We start from the raw sequence: 15,462 nt of genomic DNA, 5'->3' as shown, positions 1-15,462 counted from the left end.
TCAAAAGCTATTACCTTTTCATTTTTTAAATTTAGTTGCTAAAATTGTATGTTAAATTAAAACTTCATTTTTGTGCATTTTATTATCCGCGAATTATACGAAGAATTTTTTTTTCTGCTAGCCGATTTTAGGACTTTTGAAAAAAAAAAAAAAAACCAGGAGAGAGCATCAGATCCTTTTCTCATAAAAATTTTCAAATTTTGTCCACAACTGAGTTTTTGGAACTGCAATTTCGAAAAATTCAAGGGGGAATTGATTATTTTTAAAAGAAAAAAAAATCTAGCAGGGAGAGTCCCGGAGTTCCATCCTTTTTCAATAAATATGGCCTATAACCGTGTTTTAAGGCTTCGATTTCTACAAATTTCCCCTGTACTGGTCTTTCCCGAAACATTCCCTCAAAGACCGTCTAAATTTGCGTTTTTAGAACTACAAGTTTCAAAATTGAGATATTGGATGACCAATTTAATGAAATTGATCAGATTTTTTTCCTATTCTGTCCCCCCGCCCCCCTTAAAAATTATTTTCTAGTTGCGCCACTGTTGTGTATTGTAATGCATGTACATATGTGCATATATCGTTACAAGATTTTTTTTTTCATTCAAAAAACGTCTTACCATTGAAAGATAAATTACTTGTTCCAAATTACTGCTCTTGTAAATTTAGAGAAAATGTGACAATTTATCAATAATTTGAAGAAAATAAAGAGTTCGATATTTTTTTTCTTTGTCTGCATAAAAATTATGAATCTAGGCCCGTGGGCACCGGCAGATTCATATGCAGAAGGGTACACCTGCATGTAAATCGCTCAGAATTTTTTTCAGCTTCAAGGGAGGCGTATTGCAGCGCCGGAAAATCGTACTGGATATAAACGTGAGATTAATAATTTCGTGATGTATTTTGTAGCTTTTCCCTATATGATTAATTAAATTTTATTTTTGAAAGTCAGTGGGTGAATGTGCACCGCCTTGTCACCAATCATGGACATAAGTATGATATTAATATCTATTGTGATTTACTTAGTAGTTAAAATATTTTGTAGTTTCTCCTGTGTTTAAAATTAATTTTATTTTATCTATTTAATACAAATATATATTTTAGAAAGTTTAAATTTTAAAATATTTTTATATTTTAATTTTGTTTTCAAAAACAGCGTGGGGGAATGCACCCATGATCTGGCCCCCTCACTTTTTCAAAGCACGAGCCACCATGCATTACAATTTTAGTTTGAAAATAAAGATGAACTGTAAGCTCTATAAAAAGCTATTAAATCACATAAATAACTATGAAAATAAACCAAGAGGAAACAGTTTATAAGTAATCTGGTAATTAAAAAATAATGTACTAATGAAACATGTTTGCTTCCCTGGAATAAAAGTAGAGAAATGCATTTGGATTTCTTGGTAAATAGTAGAATTCTGCGAGTTAAATTTACCTGATTTCTTAAATTCCATAAAAAAAAATTCAGCTTTTTCTTTAGATTATCTGAATTTTCTACTCCTCATTACCTATGTCCATAGTTATTCTAGATGAACAAAGTTGTAGTATATTATTTTTTCATTCGATATTAGTATTTGAAAAAAATAATCAAAAGTGGTGAGTAGTAAAATGCAAATTGGTCAATCCGTGGTCTTTTCGTAAGAAATATCCTTGCAAGTTTCTTTTGATTCCTTTCTCTCACTGAAGGTACGGACCACCTACCAGGACAGAGTACCGTCTCATTGTGGAAAATCTCAGTAGTCGTGTTAGCTGGCAGGTGAGTGATTGATTTTAGTTCTCATCATTTTCTTTTTTGATTTACTTCATGAGGAAAAAATTAAAATTTTGAATTTGTTTCCTTTATGAATAAGTTTCCCCTTTTTCTTTTCTTTATTTTTTTAATAATCTCATGGCATTGTCTTAGTGGCCTCTCAAATTTAAATTTTTGTTGGTTAATGTCTAGAAACTTTCCGTCCGATGATCCGAGTTGATTCCCCCCCTCCTGCTTTTAATTACAAGAGGTTGTGTGATTGCATGATATGTCAAGTACATGGTTTGTAAATTTTGCACTTTAAAGAGGAATGTCTGGCACTTCTGTTAAAATGTTTTGTATGAAGTATTGTTAAAATAAATTGAAACATAGCTGCTGTCACCAACTTAATGGGTGCAAATGACTCTCAGATCTGCTAATGTCCAACACAGTTCCCAATGTTAAATATGAATGATGCAACTTTGTTTGAATATGAATGAGATTGAAGAGTTTACATTTTACTAAGAAGTAAAGATGCAATCAGCTGCGGAATTAAACTATTTTAATGTTTATGAAAGGCTTGTTACATACTTCTAAAATGTTTGTAGTGTAGCATAACACTATTGTTCTTCCAATGTATTCATTACATTTTCTAGTTGAACTTGTAATTTATGAATAGAGTAAACTTTAAAAATAAATGCAAATTAAGCAACCCTAAGACGGCAGTGTCTTTGTGACCTTTACAGATTTGAGATTGTTGACTCCGTTTTAGAAGTTGTCATTTCAAGAGTCAAAAATGCTTGAAGAATAGTTGATACACATTTGTCCTAAATTAACATTTGAACTATCATTTATGGGCATATTGGCTAGCCTGAAAACAAAATTGTTTCTAGCCATAGTCTATCTATGCAAGTAATATTTTGTGAAGATTTATTTTAAGTTTGAGCTGCACTGCAATTTACATTTGGATATCGAAAACGAAGTCTAATCATTTAATGCAAGATCTTGTCTACTTATTAATTCATAATCAATAAGCTATTCTTTATATCTGTTGAATTTGGGACACATTTTTGCGTTGAACTGGAAACGGCTAAACCTTTCAAAAAGATTTATCCAGATTAACATTGAGTATTTATTTTTGTATTATGTTATTCTCTCCCCCCCCCCCTTTTAGAATTCTTATACTTTGCAATAATGATTAGCTGATGCTGTCAATTCACACCATTCTGCAATGTAATGGAATGAGTACGTCAGCACAGTAGTAGATTTAACATCCATCTCAGCATGTAAAGTGTATTCTGGCTTCTGTCTTTTTTTTTTTAATTATAATTTAAAAAAAAAATATTTTGTTTGTCATTCATTTTATGCATTATTAGCAAGGGATGTGCCTACAATCTCCTTTCATGTTAACCCCATTGATAAATTACTATTCTTGAGGATTTTCGTAAAAGTTGTCTGACAGGCATGCGTGCCGTAATAGTTTTTATTTATACATGCGCTGTACTTTTGATTTTAAAAAAAATCTATACTAAAATGAAGCAGTTTTTCTCTTTTCAATAGACGACTTGATACCCAAAAATTTTCTTTCCCTTCAAATGAATTTTTTAAGTTTTTATTTTTATCAGTGATGTAATTATCCTTGTAATCAAAAACGTTTCGCCATTTAGTGTACTAACTTTCAATCTTAGATCAATAAAAAGCTATTAGTTTTGGAGCAAATTTCCCGGAGGTGGCATTTTAGGTACTAGCTGAAAATTTTGCTACATTGAAAGTGCTGCAGCGATTGGAATAAAGAAATCAACTGGTGCCATGTCAGATGAGCATCTTTTCTGCGATTGTGAAAAGAAAAGGTACAATTTGGATACATAATTGCGTAAGTCCTCAACGCTCAGGAAAACCCCTGGAAATATTTGATGAATTGCAAAGAATATTCCCATTCACCACATTGCCCAACATTGTATCACCGGATTTCTCTTTATTCTGGCTACTATGTGACAAAAAACTTGATGATGTGACTGTATCCAAAATGTCATCTCTTGATATTTTTCTCCAAAACCAATTGACTTTAATTGACCCAGTCAAACATTTGCATAATACATTGCAAAATTCTGTTGATGATAAGGAGAGTAGTTACATCATTCATAAAAATTAAACCTTGTTTGAAAAAAGTTTTTCAAACTCTTTGATCCTTTTGACAAAGGTAGTTTGACAGGATTTTGATAAGATTAAAGCGAGATATTTTTTATTAACATCAATTGTATAATTAATTCATTTTTATTAATTTAAATTTGTGTAACTTTTTTTCATGTATCCAGGATCCTTTGTTGTATGGATTGAGAAATTCATGCGAGAAAGGGTCGTTGTGGGCACACCCCTGGCGAGCAGTGTATGATGTGAACGAGATGGGCTATTCTAAACAATGTACCTTTCTTTCATTCATAAGTTGCCATCCATCTGGCCCGAGGTCGGAATAAGGTCCGTGCGATGCATAGCAATCTAAGGGGCAGTTCGTGCACTGTCTGTGAGCTATAATCGTGTGGTGCCACCACGGGATCCACCGCTCGGGTCCCATGCCGGACGGGAGGCCTTTTCACGATCCACTGCCCGGATCCCACGCTGGGTGGGATGCCGTTTCACTTGGATGCCATAACAATCTACCCCATGCCGGATGGAATGCCATCTCAAAATCCATTCCGACCAGTGGTCGGAGGGTCGTCTCCGTGGCCGGCCCGAGACGAGGGTCCGGGGCCCGGACCTCCCCCACGGATTGGTTCGGCACAAACGAGCGTTGGCACGGTGCCTGCCCCCTTCTCGGAAGCTGGTCTCGATTGGGTCTTTCTCTGTTGAAGTCACTTTGGTTCCTACCAGGTAAAGCATTGTATTTTCGGGTCTCTTCTGCATACTTGCCAACTTGCCTCCGTCAGGGATCGGGAAGTGAAATGCATACTTGCCAACCGACTGTACCGCTTTTAATGGGTCCTGTTTTTCACGTCCGTCTCTCGATTTACCATTATTACCACTTACTCCCTTCTTTTAAAGAGATTTTCTTGAAACTTATGAAGAAAGTGTAAAAGCTGAAGAAATTTTTTCTCAATAAACTATCAAAAAGTTTAACTTTCTTCTCAAAGTCCAATGCAAGATGAAATTAGATCTCTAAAAAGCGCATAAGAGTAGTGATTGAAGAAGCAGTAGTAATAACTAGTTCGTCTAGTAAATACAAGACTGCCAATTACGACACATTTGGGGTAGAAACTACGCGTTCATCTAGCTTATTACGCACTATGCATTCATACATCAGGTCGAAAGATTTCAATCCTTTTGCATCTTATAAATATTTCAGTATTTTAAATAGCTAGAAGTTAGTTTAACAGTTGCTACCAAAAATAAATTTAATTTTTTATTGTAATTATTATGAAAATAATTAGTTTTTTGCTTTGTTTGGATGACAGTACTTGACACTTACGTGGCGAGAAATTGCTATCTATGTTCGATATTCCATTCCTTTTGCATCTTGAAAAAAAAAATATTTTGTACAATTGGCAATTATTTTAAAACACTACCAATTAGACAAACACAATTCTGTTCTTTATTTTAATAATTAAGGAAATAATTTACTTATATATGGTGCCAAAGTTGTCAATGAATATTTACTTAGCTCAAATGTATTTGTTCTGTTTGAGATTTAATCCTTTTACATGTTCATTTGTACTACACATTATTGTCTGAAACAGGTTTGCAGCAATGTTAATGTATTATTTTAAAAACTGGAAGTAGTTTAACACATTCTACCTTATGTATACTTATTTTATTTTTATTTTTGCCTCATATTTTTTTTTTTTAATACTTGATCTTAGTTATTAAATTGTGACTTTTTTTTAAACATAGAGTATTCTAAATTTTAATCAAATACGCTCTAAGTTATTGAATTTTACTTTCTTTTCTTTTAAGCTGCTGCCAATTAACATAAATCTTAGAAAATCCTTGTTTCATTTTCAATTTAATGTTAATGGTATTTAAAAAGCTTAATAACCTTCAATGAAATTCTCTGATGAATCATCAATTTACCTCTAGTGGAATCTTTTTTTTTTCCCCCACTCAAAGGTTGGCAAGTATGGAAATGAGCTAATTATTTCAAAATATTTTCGATGGTTTTCTACTTTTGGGATAGGGAGGAAAAAAGGATAGTTGGGTTAAGTGTGATGTTGTGAATTATTAAATTCATATCTTAGGTTTTAAGAGCATACTGGAATGCCATTACAATGACTTACTCCTTATGGGTTCATTCCATAAGAAATAGATGCTTGTTTCTATCTTTAAAAATTTTTTAAAGGTGTGGTTTGAGCAGTATTCTGTAGTAGATTGATTGGAGGTGTGAAACAGATTTATTTGAACTCATGTGTAGTGTAGTTACAGGTAGGTAGAACTAGGTTCTAAGTTTGAGCTAATTGTTTTTTTTTTAAGGCTCTAAAATCATGCTTGATCAAGGAGCATTTAAAAATTATTTTTGGTAGGTTATTTTTGCCCTAAATTTGAAATTTCTAAGTAAATTTTAAGAAACATTTAATGTATTAAACCTGATATTTGATGAAATGAACCTCTTTTTAAGACTGGATCCCCCGCCCCTTCTTGTTATAGACTTAATACTCTTAAACACAAGATGTGCTTCATATTCTTACATTTTTCTGAAATATTTTGATGAAACAAACTGACCATGCTAATGGTCTGACAAAATATTTTTCCACTTCCCCCTTTTGTCCATTTTAACCCAGCAAAACCTGTTCCCCCTCAACACAATTAAACTTTTTAGTCTATGTTCACTTAAGGTACTGTACAACTTATTTTTAGGAAATTTTCAATTATTTTGGTCAGGAACTGCTGGTATCAAACCGTAACCCTAGGTTCTTAGCATTTTGCATTTTTTCTCTAAATTTAAAAGAATGTTAAATGTTTCTCAGATGTGTGTGTTGTTCTTTTTGAAAGGGACTATTCAAACCTACTAAAATAACTTTTTAAAAAAAGCAATGGTTAAGAGCAGAGCTGTAGTTGGGGGTGCCGTCCCCTGAAATATTTGTTTTTTCATTGTGAATTTATAATGCTATTAGAACTGAGCAAGAAACAGTTAACACTGACTGCAAAATCAACTTTTTTGCTGGTTTAATGTATGGGAGAAAAAATAATACAACCTAATGCTTCTGTTGGAGAGTTTTAGGTGAGCGTTGCTCATTACACTCTTTAAGGCAACCTTCAATGTGCCCTGTTGTCTTTTTTCATCTTTCAGTGCCTTTGCCACTTCAAAATCTATCAACACCTGCTCACAAAAAGCAAGTCTTTCGCAATAGGTAAAAATTTAACCCAGCACAATCCCTGAAGTTTCTCATTCCTCTTGTTCACTACAATAGCATGCAAGATTGTATTTTAAAGTTTGTACTATTCTGTAACAAAATTGTTCTGAGAAAGTGCCCTTTTTTTAGATCCGAGAGAAAATCTACATCCTTTTATAGATAAGGATCTATAACTTATATTTTAGTCTTTGGTGAGTCATTTATTTTCAGAATATCAAGGTAGTTATGATTTTGTTTCAATGAAGACCATGAATGTTCTGACATCTGGCTTCCTCTGGGTTTCAGCCTTAATATGTTTAATTGTTATGATTTTTTAGACAATGCTTTAAATTCTTTTTCTTTCTTAAGTTGGCAAGTATGGTATATTTCAAATATGGTTTGTTTTCGGTCTTCCACAAATAGTGCCGCTTTCCAAACTTGTGTGAAAGGGTTGCCTAACATTGAAAATGTATTTAAGCGTTTTGTGTTGAGTTAAACGGGTACAAAATTCTGTTCATTTAATTCTTCTTATCTGTCCTTTTTTGGGAGGTGTTAAGAAAAGTTGGGAGAAAAATTTATGCTCACAGTTTAGAAAATTATATTTTCTGTTTAAATTTGGCTGAAGTATATAGAAATTCTGATAGAATTTTTAGAAAATAAAATATTTTCTGCTTTAAGCTTTTTTTACATGTAATCATAATTTCAAGAAATTTCTTAAATATTTGAATTTTTTAAGTCTTAAACATTAAATATGAAATATGAGTGCGAACTTATTAAATGCTCATAAACTTTGAAGTTACTATTTTGGTATAAATTCAAAGTCGTTCTTTGACTTGAAATGTCACTTTTCTGTGGGTTTGTTTTGAAGAGCTACTACATTTAATAAAGTTGTTCCAAGCAACAAGTTTTTGATATGCATAAATAGAGGCTCCGCCATTGTATATCCTTACAAATCCCAGCTACGTTTAAGTATGATTCATTTATTTCATTGGTAATAACAGTAGGTCCTAGTTGGTAGACTAGGCGGGCAAGTTACAGTTGTTTAGTGAAAGCTAAACCCTAACTAGTTGGTCATTGCAGTTTCACGTTTACCAACAGTATCTGAATGTTCTTTTTTTTTTTTTTTTTTGATAAAATAAGTGAATGGACTTTAGTATCTCTAATAAAATGTGTCAATATTTAATTTTATCTTTTCAAGGAACATTTTTACCATGGTGTAATTTATGTTTCATTTACTTTGTTTTCCTTGCTGTATTGAAAAGCTAAATATTGTATGCACACACTAAAAGAAGAAGAAAAAAAAACCTCTGTAAAACATTTTCATTATAAATAAAAATGCTTGTGGTATAATATGGGAGAATTTATTTTTCTGTTTACACACTGGCCATTTCTCAACAATCTAGAAATATTAAACTACTGTGTGGAAGAAATATTTTTTCCATGAACTAAAACTAAGAGATGCTCTCTAATGGAAATTTTCTAATTTAAGTAAATACTGATAGTTGTACGATTTCATTTTAATGATGTATTTCTCTTTTCCATGTGTTATAGGATCTAAAGGATTATATGCGTCAGGCTGGAGAAGTGACTTATGCTGATGCCCACAAGCAACGTCGCAATGAAGGGTAAGACAGTTTTGTGTTATGAGTTAAAAAACAATAGCATCTCAGTGCATTTGTTTCCTTGCCACTTGCAGGATTTGTATTTACGCTACACAATTTGAAAAATGAACACAAAATATTTGAACCTGTGGAGTATTTTTGTGCAAACCGAGTTTTTTCAATGTGTCAAGGATTTTTCAAAAGCCCTGTAGAACTACGTGATGTATTTTGCAATTGCAAATATATATTTTTCAGATTTTTACTCGCACAATTCCCCAAAGCAGAATACTACTAAATTTGCAACATTACATCGCAGAAGAGATAGATGCCTGAGCTGCCGAGCAATTTTGTTCAAAAGTTAGAGGGAAACTCAGACAAATTTTCTGCAGAAATTCTACAGATTTCTGTGAAATTTCTGCAGAAAATCTGCTAAAATTACATATTTTCTGCAAATATCTTCCAACTCAAGATCAAATTCTGCATATTTCTTTAAATTAAAAAAAATCTAAAATTCTCGGAAATTACAATAAGTTGGCGGAAAGCTGGCGAAAAATGTTGAATTTGATAAGTCATCTGCAGGAACTTTAGATTTACTTTGATTTTAAAGTAATCTTCAGAATGTGTGCAAAGTTCTATCTTGAGTTGGAAGATATTAGTAGAAAAGAGGCAACTTCTGCAAAAATTTCATATTTTAAATCTGAAAAGATTCTTATTTTTCTAGCATTTTTGGTTCCCCTTTTCTTTATTTTTCCCAATCAACTTTCATCCACTGCAATTTCCTTCACTAACGTATGTTTTGGAAACATGTCCATCGTCGAAAATTGTGCGTCTTGTTTGAGATTTCAGTCCTTTTGCATCCTGAAAATATTTTAATTATTTAGAAAGTTTTGAAATGTTTCATTATTTGCTACCCTAACCCTACTAATTTTATTTATTACTAGCAAAAATACCCGGCGTTGCCTGGGTCAGTAATAATTATGAGAAACAATCGTTACTTGCCCTTGTTTTCTGTTTTAAGCGAAAGAATTTAAAACAAACCTTTTTGACGCGATTAAAAATCGAGCTTCTTCCTTACTCATTAAACTAAAATAGCAATAAGTATAAAGAACAAAATAGTATTCAATTAGAAACGAAAGCACGACATTTAAGCATATACAAATTTGAAGAATTTCCGAAATATGAAATTAAACTTTACATGTTTAAAGAGATTTATCTGTTAATACTTTTTTTTTTTTTTGAAATCTAAAACCTCTGTATGGCTATTGATGTACGAACTGTTTTAAAAAATGTAGAGGCCTGTGTTCCCCTTACACTTGTTTTAGTTATTTTGGGAAATTTTAATTTTTGTGGGCACTTGGTGCGGTTTAAAATCTTACCAAATTTGCGAGAATCATTTTGGGACACTTTCGATAATGCTCCAACTCCTTACTAATTTTTATTATGGAAATATTGTTGTCAGATGCTGAGATACTTTTGTTCAAAATAAAATGGCGCTAAACAGTTTCATCCGAAATGTTTCCAAAATAAGTAGTAAAATTTGGCGATTGTTTGAAATCGTGCAAAAAGAAAAATTAATGGAAGTTTTTGTGTGGTTTATAGATTTGCCTAATTTAGTTGTTGAATTATTTTACACAGTATTTTTTTTAAGTATCTTTGATTGGCGATATTTTGTTTAAATGGTGAATGCTGAGAAACATTATTACGTAGTCTTTGGGCTCAAAAACAGCGACAGTGGAAAAAACTGCCAAATGCATCAGCTACTGAAATCTTTCTGAAAAAATTCTGGCGATATTTCTGCTGGTTGGTTGGATATAGTGAGCAAGTGTCCAATCAGCATAAATAATAATAATAAACCATTAATTACATAAGTTCCGTTTAAAAGTAAAATGATCAGCCAAATCCATTTATTTTTAGCCAATCTTGTGGAAAAACGTTACTTTAAGATTTGACTTGAGAAAAGCCTCAAAAAGTCAGACGAAACGCAAAAATATTCAACAATACAACAATTCTTGGGAGTTGAGATGACACACTAAATAATGACTTGGGTTGATGAAAGCCTTCGAACAGGGAACAAAAAGCTCATAACTCGTTTTTTATACAACTTAGAAACTTCGAACAGATGCTATCTTCAGCAGAAAAATTGGCGCTTTCGATGGACATATAAATGTTAATATGTGCACGTTTTTTTCCACATCCATATTGGGGTATTTATGCGAAAATTGTTATTAAAATTGGAATAAAAAGGGAACTATCAATCGGATTTTTTTCGAACTGGTCTATAAACCTTCCCAGTACCAAACTGAACAAACGGTGAAAGTTTCAGCCAAATCTGCTGGGTAGTTTCTGAGATCTTAGGGAACAAATTTACCAAACTCCATTTTTATACATATAGATTTTAGTAATTTATTTATTAACATTATTTTAATTCCACCTTCATACCATGTAAAATTAACTAGAAAACGTGGTCTGACACCTAGGTTCAGATGTTTGTAAAAAAAAAATTTTTATCTTTGCTCTTTCAATGCATTTTGAAAGCATATAAAATATTTTTGGAGAATCTCAAATCTGTTTAGGTTTCACCGAAATGCATAGCAACAGTAAAGTTTAAAAAACTGAAAAAAAAAAAAAAACTTCAGTGTGAAAAGAATTTGATTTAGGGTTCCTGGTTTATGGAAAAGGTCACGTTGGTTGCTTGTGTATACAATGCTTGAAGTACTTGCAGAACAATTTTTATCGAATGATTTTACGTTGCATAACATCGTAAAGTATTCTGCTTTGGGGACACAATTTATTTCTGAATAGGGGTAAATCTTTTCTTCTTAAATGATCATGTATCAGGATAAAGAATTTTGATCATATTTAATACAGATATTTAACAGTTTTCTAATTCATATATTGTTTCTTCAATTTTAATATTTTGCTATGAGGAAAATAGTTACATGATTTAGAAAAGTAAAAGTAGCAGAACAGAGTAGTTTGGTTCGGTATTTAAACACAGATAGAAATTCAAATAATTCTTGGAAAAAAAAAACCTGTAAAACCCTGGGGGGGGGGGGGGGGCATTCCACGGTATTTTTGACATTTATGTAGAGTCCGTAACGTGACCTTTTTTGCCACAACTTTTTAATTTACTGTTTTATTAGCATATTACTTTATTTTGATCTTTTCCTACCAACACACCAGCTCAAATTAAAATAATTTGTAAATCAAACGGTAAATTAAAAAGTTATGGTAAAAAAAGGTCACGTTACGGACTCTACATAATGTCAAAAATATCGTGGAATGCCCCTGGGGCTAAACTTTTTCAAACAGCCTCTGGTTTTTCTAACAAAAATTTATTGCAGTCATGTCCACAATAATGACACCCTTTTTATTTCTCTCTCCTCTAAGTTTCCGCAAGCAGTAATTCAGATAGATTTGTACCCGGAGTGGAAAAAATGTTTTTTTTTTTTGTTGTTGTTTGTTTGTTTGTGTACCACAAACTTTTCTTGTCTGAATTATCTCTGAACTGAGGAAATTTCCTTTTTGAATTTGAACTTGCATCCAAAGTAAACATGATTTCTTTTCAAGGGTGGTGGAGTTTGCTAGCCTGTCTGACATGAAAAATGCTCTAGATAAGTTGGACGACACTGATTTGTCAGGCCGCCGAATCAAACTGGTAGAAGATAGAGCTAGAAGGAGGTAAGTTAAATTTTTTCTTATTGAAGAACTGAGAAGCAAAGGGATGTAAGTGGACATTTTCAAGTTTGGAGTAAAACGTGTTTAAAGATAAGGTCCTAGGTAGGCTTTCATTGAAATATTTTTCTAAATCATGCTGTATTGCAGAACCTACCATAGTTACTTGTACTATCTCTTGCCCAAAAATGGAGAAGTTCATCTACCATTTGTACTGGTTATTTCGGAATTTTTAATTTTGGCACTCATAGAATGAATTGTTTTGCACTGTCTCATATCACACCCTGGTAAGAAAAGTGACGCAACTCAAAATTTGAGAAAAATACCAGTTATTGATTTAAAACCTAAAATTTATGCCCTTTTTTGCCTCAAATCACATACAAAGTTATCTTACATAATTTTTATGTGGTGGCATCGAAACAATATCATAAACTTCGTTAAAATTTCTTAATTTAGATTGAAGAAAATTTTTGGAGTTTTAAAAATGCTCTTAATAATTTTGATAGCAGAAACCAGTAAAAATCACATTATAAATTTTTTATGCTTACTTGATGCATTGCTGAAATTTGATAAATCGCTTGAAACTTACATTACGTAAAACCTTGATTCTCTCCAATGCTGATGCTGTTTTTTTTTTAGTTCTATCCCTTTCCTTGCCGAGGTGCAATGTGTCTTTTTATCCTACGGCCGTTTGAAGTATTTCTACCATTAATTGAAAAGCAGCCCAATAGGATGAAAATTATAAACATGTGAATAAAATTTAGCAACCTTTTGAGTTTTCATTTAAAACCTTGAAAATAATGAGGCAATTCCTGAAATAATCACCTTTCATGTCTCTTTGGCAACACAGAGCACAACAGGGCAAATCTTTTTCTCCAATTCAATGCAGATGTTTTTTCAAATAGTCATGTCCGTGATTACACGAAAACAAGCTACTCCAACAGACCAAGGTGGTAAATTGAGGATTTCATTACTTTTTTTGAGCAGGGAGTTCTACTTTCTACCCACAGCTGCATCACTATAAGAAAAAATCATATTATTTTTTAGTTTGTTAAAAACAATAGTTTTTTTTTTAATTTGTTTACTGCACTGAGGCAGAGAAGAATCTGGTCGGAGAAGTTTTTTCAGAAATGGTGCCAAAGTTCTTAATTGGCCATTTAAACCACTTAAAAAGAAAGTGCATTAAGCATTTAGAACAAAATGAAGATTGTAATATTTTTGTGTGCAACCCTTGTAAGTGTTTTCGAAGGGGCAGGGATATTTTGCAATCCTTAATCATATTTTAATATTGCTAAAAATAACTTAAGTTCTTCATTTGGCATTTTATTTTCTCTCATAGGTCTCGCTCACGTTCCAGGACCCGCTCGAAGAGTTCTCGTAGCCGCAGTAGCAGTCGGAGCCGCAGCAAGTCTCGCTCTGCATCCAAATCTCGTTCTCGTTCAAAGAGCCCCGCCTACAAAGCTAGGCGCTCCTCCAGTCGAAGGCAGGACTCCCGCAGTCGAAGTCGTAGTGCTTCTGCCGATCGCAGACGCTCCCGTTCTGCATCTCCCCCCACTCGGAAGAGCCGTTCCAGGTCCAGATCCGAGCCGAGACGGAGTAGGTCCCGCTCCCCCTCCTCGGGCAAAGGAGGGGACTCCCCCAGGAAAGTTGCCTCCGATCGTGAAGAGGACAAAGATTGATTTTTTTTCCCTCTTTACTAAGTGGGGTTTTATAATCATTTTGGATTTGGATTTCAATTTTATAGGTGGGTGGTGTAAAAGTGCAGATTTTTTGTCTGCATCCAACTGTGGATCAGATGGAGTTTGTGCAAGTCCTCTCATTAAATTCCTAATCATTAACTTTAGTTGGTGCATTAAACCATCTCTCTTTTTTTATTTGAATAGCTTAGAACTTCAAGCTATTCAGTTTTAATAGTTATAATGTAGCTGGTATTTAATCATTTTATCTGAATCATTTCATCTGAGAAATTACATTGTCTGTTGTGGAGTAACACTTGTAGTGTTACTTTTCTTGTATTATAGAATCATATTAAACATATTGCAAAGCTATTTGAATTCCAAGAAATGTGTATGAATGTTCAATAAATGTAGGAATAAAACCTCTTGTTTGTGCAATGACTTTCAACCAATTTCCCTCTGATTTTTTTTTTTTTTTACTATATTGTTGCTAAATTTTATTTTGCATAAAATCTCTATTCTACCTCTACTTTATTTCCAAATTAGGTACTTAATGCATCAAATTGAAAAAGTACTTCCAATAAAATTAACTAATCAAATGTCTGACACTAATTTTATGAATGTATATCCTTCTTTTATTCCTCAATTATTGTAGATTAAATATTCAATTTCATAAACTTAAAAACAAATTTAATTAGTATTTTGGAATGAACCTAACAATTATTCAACCAGTACAATCTTCAATGTTTTTGCATTAAGATCAGTTAGAGATGTTTCAATATTTGATACAATTTTGTCATGACTTTGAGGGAAGAAACAATGTCGTTAGAAAGAAGTTCCAGAACGCATCTTGCTCTAAATGTCATGGCTAGTTCAGTGTTCTATAGTTTTTTTTTTTCTTTTTTTTCCCCTTGAAGTATAAGAAGCAGATGTTATAACTTGTGCAAATATTATGCTATTTGAATTCCATAGGCCTGCTGTTTGTCATCTTTTTAAAGGACCTAAACATTTCATGTTTCAAATTGTCTTTTTTTTTTGTAAATTGAGTTTCATTAATAAATGCCAATATTTCTCGCAGTTTCTTGTTATTCTTTCAACACTCCTATCACAAAATTATGTACAGCTAAGCCTTGTAAACTCAGCAGACGTTTGTGTCATAATTGTTAAAATGCTATTTCTTTGAGTTTTATTAAACTCTGTAATTGAAGTATGTAAATAAAAAGTTTGCAATAAGTAAACTACTGATTGCCTGATCCTTATCACAGTTTTTTGACTGAATGTTTGCAATTTCTTGGAACTTAACTGTGTTGGTACCTCTAAAAGGTGTTACTGTAATTTATACCGATACAGTAGAACTTTGATTAACCTAATTGATTGGGCCCGATCCACCTTTGGTAAATTGAAATATCCGGATAAAAGAGGGAAATAATTGTTATATGCAGTTTGAATAAACCCAAAGAGCA

General features: G+C 32.6%; 1 protein-coding gene across 2 annotated transcripts in view; it reads left to right on the top strand.

Annotated features, from left to right (window-relative positions):
* The window catches only part of LOC129225255 (serine-arginine protein 55-like), a 51,757-nt gene extending 36,681 nt beyond the window's left edge, over window positions 1-15,076 (top strand). Inside the window, exons 5-8 of one of the 2 annotated variants that reach the window (XM_054859839.1) lie at window positions 1,684-1,753; window positions 8,599-8,672; window positions 12,219-12,329; window positions 13,663-15,076. In XM_054859839.1, coding sequence (XP_054715814.1) covers window positions 1,684-1,753; window positions 8,599-8,672; window positions 12,219-12,329; window positions 13,663-14,002 — 595 coding nt within the window. In that variant the 3' untranslated portion in view covers window positions 14,003-15,076. Of the gene's footprint in view, window positions 1-1,680; window positions 1,754-8,598; window positions 8,673-12,218; window positions 12,330-13,662 lie in introns of both variants that reach the window. The other variant, XM_054859838.1, reaches the window with a different exon arrangement.
* Window positions 15,077-15,462: the final 386 nt, after the last annotated feature.

Source organism: Uloborus diversus, chromosome 6 (assembly GCF_026930045.1).
Source record: "Uloborus diversus isolate 005 chromosome 6, Udiv.v.3.1, whole genome shotgun sequence".
Taxonomy (NCBI): Eukaryota; Metazoa; Arthropoda; class Arachnida; order Araneae; family Uloboridae; genus Uloborus; species Uloborus diversus.
Note: the sequence above shows the minus strand (reverse complement) of the source record. Positions and strands in the feature narration are given on the sequence as shown.